The sequence below is a fragment of the Haliotis rubra genome, unplaced genomic scaffold (assembly GCF_003918875.1).
Source record: "Haliotis rubra isolate DU_JTF1 unplaced genomic scaffold, ASM391887v1 Scf338, whole genome shotgun sequence".
NCBI lineage: Eukaryota > Metazoa > Mollusca > Gastropoda > Lepetellida > Haliotidae > Haliotis > Haliotis rubra.
In genome coordinates this window covers 570,535-576,644 of record NW_025767011.1, presented here as the reverse complement: position 1 = coordinate 576,644, position 6,110 = coordinate 570,535, and the positions used below count along the sequence as shown (strand labels likewise).

At 38.2% G+C, this 6,110-nt stretch overlaps 1 protein-coding gene across 1 annotated transcript; it reads left to right on the top strand.

The window, feature by feature from the left end:
- Positions 1-507: 507 nt before the first annotated feature.
- LOC124284525 (tubulin beta chain-like) lies at positions 508-4,254 on the top strand. The gene is made up of 4 exons (XM_046720607.1): positions 508-564; positions 2,350-2,458; positions 2,729-3,084; positions 3,436-4,254. Exons 1-4 carry the CDS (start codon positions 508-510, stop codon positions 4,252-4,254), a joined length of 1,341 nt encoding a protein of 446 aa, XP_046576563.1.
- Positions 4,255-6,110: the final 1,856 nt, after the last annotated feature.

Genomic DNA, 6,110 nt, shown 5'->3' with positions numbered 1-6,110 from the left:
CTGCCTCCCCAGATGAAAATGGGTGACCCCCCTTAAAATCATCATCACCCCCACTAGTCATAAATTATGAACGGTCCCTAAACCTTATAATGAACTGTGACCTAAAGTGACAGAAGTAACAGACACAGCAGGAGTGATTATGTTTAGTTTCGTACTTTTAATTTCGTACCACTACTGTTCACGCTCATGTATATGCACATCAAATAACCATATTAGGTGCAAATAATTATATTCTTGCCTTGCAAAACAGCACAGTATATGTGCGAGTCAACGATAAAATAACCCTTTAGGGCTTCTGTAGCCAATAGAATAATCAGCTGAGGATTGGGATTAATTTTGTGTTGTAGTTACATGCAGGGAAACCGTCAACCAATCAGGAAAAAGAACACAACACTGGTATTACATATAAACAGCTTCTGCCTTAGTGAGATCAGTCACAACTCAAGTGCAACCTTGAAGTCAAGTGTAGTAAGGCTTTGCGCTTCCTTTCCTCCCACAACATTCAACATGCGAGAGATCGTCCATATGCAAGCTGGCCAGTGCGGCAACCAGATCGGTGCTAAGGTAAATTGGTAGTCACTTTACGTCCTATATAAATATGATACTGCCTGCCTAATTCGGTGGAAAATGTGTGATGAAGAATGATAATTTAAAACAACAAACGACACATAAACAATATTATTATATTTAAGAACATTTTAGCCTATACTTGTACCTTTGTTCACGTATTGTTATCGTAAAAATCTTGTTTTAATTTCTTTGAGGTTTGACACATATTACTTAAAATAGCTTACTTAGAGTATTTGCCGAGTGTAGTGAAGCGAATCATGAAATTCAATCAAAGATTTATCAGTATAAAGGCCTTAGGCCCACGTACATGAAATGTCAATTTGTAAACAAGAAACAAAAACAAGACTTGCAACATAAATAGCAATGATACTATAGAAAGGAACTGCGTAAACCTAAAGCATCCCTAATAAAGACAATAAGCGAGAGAGATTACTGCATTGTAAGGAATGAATTACGTAATTATTATTGATGTGCAAAGGTATATTTCTCAAATGTTTTGGCGAAGATCATAATATACTGGACATTTATAAAGAAAGTGAAATTGTTTTATTTACATACTTTACAAAAACGTGGAATACCGTCACGTCCACCAATGTTCTTCTAAATATGTAGGTCGCCAATCCTTGGTAAAGGAAATCTTCGCCGTACGTATTTTGGTTTTATATTTAGCAGGTAAGGTTCTATGCAAAACGATTGTTTAATTTCAAAGTAAATATATAAGTATGAACAATTACGAATATCTGAGAGTAGAGATTGCACATATGAACTTTTTATCCGAGTTTCAAATTAAAATACAAACTTCTCTTTATTGTCTACCCCCTGTGCTTCCCAAATAGAACTATATATATATCTAAATAAATTGTTCTTATATGATATATCCACGTTTTGCGTACTACCTTGTCCAGGTTGTATAACATAAAGTAACACTGTTTAGGATATCTGTTTTCTGGTAATACAAGAAAGTCGAAGCCATTATCTACCAATAAAGAATCAAGAATAATATTATGTCTTCCACATTCAGCTAATACAGCCATGTTAGTACAATTATAACTAACATCTAAGACATACATGTTTGTATTTGCCAAACCTTACATGAAAGTTTACGATAACAAACCTCTTTTGGAATCTCCATGTCTCAGATGCAAACACACTAATTGGTTTTATCTGAACATCGAAACTTTTAATTAGAACTGTAGGGATATATTTTTCAACCTGTTAACAAGTAGATTTACAGAAAACAGTGCTTACTTTGCTTTATTCACAAGATTTTGAACAGAATTTGACCATGAAAACTTACTTGAAAATTTACACTTTCTCAGTAAAGTACATATTCTAGCACTTTTTGGGTTGAGTCTAGTACTAGAATCTGTACTTGACCACTTTCTAAAATGGCATTGTGTATTGAAAATAATAGTCCCAAAAAATTATAATAGGTTGAACTCTTCAACTTATTACCGCCAATAAACGAAACTTCACTTTTCCTAAGTTATCCACCATTTCTATAAACTAAAAACCTCAGTCTTCTCAAAATTGATAGTATTCCCCATTGATAACAAAATTGTTGTAACAAGTATATTTTTCTATGTAAACCAATTACAGTGTCAGAAAATTAACACAAGACATCCGCTGAAATGTATCACATAGCAGTGTTGGTACACACAATTCCCAATACCTCGACAGCTAAAATATAGTATTTGTTCAACGAGTTTCTGCTGGCATGACGATAAATTTTGAAGAGTTATTTGTCAACGAAATATCATATTTTGTCATTTAATCCAGTTCTGGGAGGTGATCTCTGATGAGCACGGCATTGACCCCACCGGCACCTACCACGGTGACTCCGACCTGCAACTGGAGAGAATCAACGTCTACTACAACGAGGCAACAGGTGTGTTTAGTGTTGAAATATACTTACGAGAAAAGAAAATATACACTCGTGTTTGGTAATTACAATGATGATGATGACCTTTCATACCATGATAGTTATATTCCTAATTCAAACAACTGTATTTTAACATTGATGAGAAAACCTTTCTTACCATTAATTAGTCAAACATATCTCATGCTTCAGCAGTAACTACTGAAGTTCTAAGTTATACCTAGAGAATAGAGACATCAGGTTGTACAAAAATATTAACGTACGAATTTCTTCTTCAAGGAGGAAAATATGTTCCCCGTGCTGTTCTCGTGGATCTTGAACCCGGTACCATGGACTCTGTCCGATCGGGTCCCTTCGGTCAAATCTTCCGTCCAGACAACTTTGTCTTCGGTCAGAGTGGTGCTGGCAACAACTGGGCCAAGGGGCACTACACAGAGGGCGCCGAGCTGGTAGACTCCGTGTTGGATGTTGTCCGGAAGGAGGCGGAGAGTTGTGACTGTCTGCAAGGCTTCCAGCTGACCCACTCCCTCGGTGGAGGCACCGGGTCTGGCATGGGCACCCTCCTCATCAGCAAAATCAGGGAGGAGTACCCCGACAGGATCATGAACACTTTCTCCGTTGTGCCATCACCAAAGGTATGTTGACAGGACACATTTATGGGAACCTTCCAGAATGTACATAATTAATTCGGTTTAGCTTTTTGACGCCAGTTTATTATTACAGTTAAAGGCTTGAATACACAAGTTCGATTTCTTCATTTAAACAACTAACATTTCTTTACTTGCACTCCGTTCAATAAATGTAAATAAAACAGGAGAAATATAATATGACACTCTGGCAACCTCTGTGGGACCCTGCACTACCATTGTTATTAAAGGTCCATCGACATTAATGGGTTACAACTTGACTAACTTATGCCGTTTGAAAAAGTCCATGTCACAGCGAACCAATATAAGTCAAATCATTTGATGTTTTCTCTCCTCCAGGTATCGGACACAGTTGTTGAGCCCTACAACGCCACCTTGTCTGTACATCAGCTTGTTGAGAACACTGACGAGTCCTACTGTATTGACAACGAGGCCCTCTACGACATCTGCTTCAGGACACTGAAGCTGACCACACCCACCTACGGTGACCTCAACCATCTGGTGTCTGCCACCATGTCCGGAGTAACAACATGTCTTCGATTCCCTGGACAGTTGAACGCCGATCTCCGAAAACTGGCTGTTAACATGGTGCCCTTCCCTCGTCTCCACTTCTTCATGCCTGGATTCGCTCCACTCACATCCAGAGGAAGCCAACAGTACCGTGCCCTGACTGTGCCCGAACTCACCCAACAAATGTTCGATGCCAAGAACATGATGGCTGCCTGTGATCCTCGTCACGGTCGCTACCTGACCGTGGCTGCCATGTTCCGAGGTCGCATGTCCATGAAGGAGGTTGACGAACAGATGCTCAACGTCCAAAATAAAAACAGCAGCTATTTTGTGGAATGGATCCCCAACAACGTTAAAACCGCCGTCTGTGACATCCCACCACGTGGTCTCAAGATGTCGTCTACCTTCATTGGTAACAGCACAGCCATCCAGGAGATCTTCAAACGTATCTCGGAGCAGTTCACAGCCATGTTCCGCCGCAAGGCCTTCCTTCACTGGTACACTGGCGAGGGTATGGATGAGATGGAGTTCACTGAGGCCGAGTCCAACATGAACGACTTGGTGTCGGAGTACCAGCAGTACCAGGACGCCACCGCTGAGGAAGAAGGAGAGTTTGACGAGGAAGAAGGAGAAGCTGAAGACGCCTAAACTTCGTTTTTCTTTTCTATGTACACTCAGAAATAAACCTGAACCGATCAAAGATATTATTTTATTTTCACATTTTCAATATTTTGCAAAATATGCAAAACGATCCCTAACCCTTGTCCTGTTCCAGTATTGCAAGATTGCAAGTCAATTTGCAAATTCGTATTCTATAGGCGTACCATAAAACAATGATCATGGACTCGAATCCCAGGATATGTATCTTTTGCACCATTACATTTAACGAAATAACGATCTTATTTACCCAATGAATCAGGCATTGCACATATTTTCTAAAAAAAATCAGAAATTATGCATATTTCAATTCTGTAACGTCCACATGCACGAATGCCTCTCTTCATTGAAATATTACATTTATAATTACAATGTACACTGCCAGGATATTACATAGCTGGTATTTTAGCTCACCTTCCTTCTTCAATGCTCAGGTGGTTCATGTAGCTGGAAACCGCAGCACATTTATTGCGAAGCGAAATTGTGGCAATTTTAAATAACATTATATTTCAAATTCAGATGTCATAACAGAGTGTCTAGTTTTGATTTATTTGCAAACAAATACCACTATCTAGATCTGATGCATTCAAGTATGGTTAATTGTTTACAAACAGGTGAATTAAGTTCAGTTATTTATAAGGGGCGTGTTGACAAACTGAGAAGACTCGCTGAGCCAATAAGCAATCACTTGAAAGAGCAATAATTTATTACTACATGTTGTCATGGTCAAACAAAGTTAAGATGTAATGAGGCATTAATGACGCCATATATACAGCAAGGATATTACAAATGTTAAATAATTGATTGGTTATTAAATTAAAATAGCTGAACAAGCTAATTAGATAGTGTCAAACAATTGAAGGCGTTAATACCCTTCATCTCTGTTAATTACAGTTTTTCATTAGCATTCTAGGAATTGGTCAGTCAATAACAACGGTTACAACTTTTTTGGATAACAACAAATTGTTTATTGCATATAGTGGCGTTTAGGGGTAGATTCTTACACCATTATCAAGCTAAAGGTGTCTATAACTAAACGGTGAGAGGTATAATCCATAGGATGTTGTGACAGAGAGCAGAATAACATTAAATCAATGAATCAGTCTATATTCACTCAAAAAGTACCTACAGTGGTACAAGAGCAAAACACCAAACAGATATATTACACATACTGCATGCGTCTTAGGAACTATTACTTAACAAGATTTGTGAAATGTTTATGAATTTAGACAGGCATTTCAGTTCGTGTATGCATATAGGTGTCAATATTTTACAAAACTTACATACATTTGGGTATTGATAATATAGTTTGGGAATATACAATGGTCTGGTTGAGAGAAGAGCTTCACATCTAAAGATGTAATGAAACTCATCTCCATTACATTTTGGTTGCATAGTCTACATAAAAGAACTTCCCTCGCAATGCTCTGTCACCGGCCAGTCTCTATCGGTAAGTTATGTGTCTCTATGGGTAAGTTTCAAGTGCGGAATCTTAAAATAGGGATAGAGACAGATTTAGGTACTAATAAGTATTGTTCAAATTGTATTGCATGTTTAAAATGTTTATAAAAAATGCCCTTAGAACTAGGTTCAATATTTTTTCTCCATTTTTGGTAGAACTGATCGGAAAGAGGTGAGATGAGGTGAAATTTGGCTTAACTTCGTGCTTGAGAATATTTCGCTCATATGACGACGTGCATGTGTGTGTATGTGTATGTGCGGCTGCTTGTACGAGCTCAGACTTAAGCTGGTTTTATAGTGCTAGCCCACTGAGATACCATGCCGCAGTGAAACATGAATACCCCACTCAGACACATTACACATTATACTGACTCCGAGCCGACCAG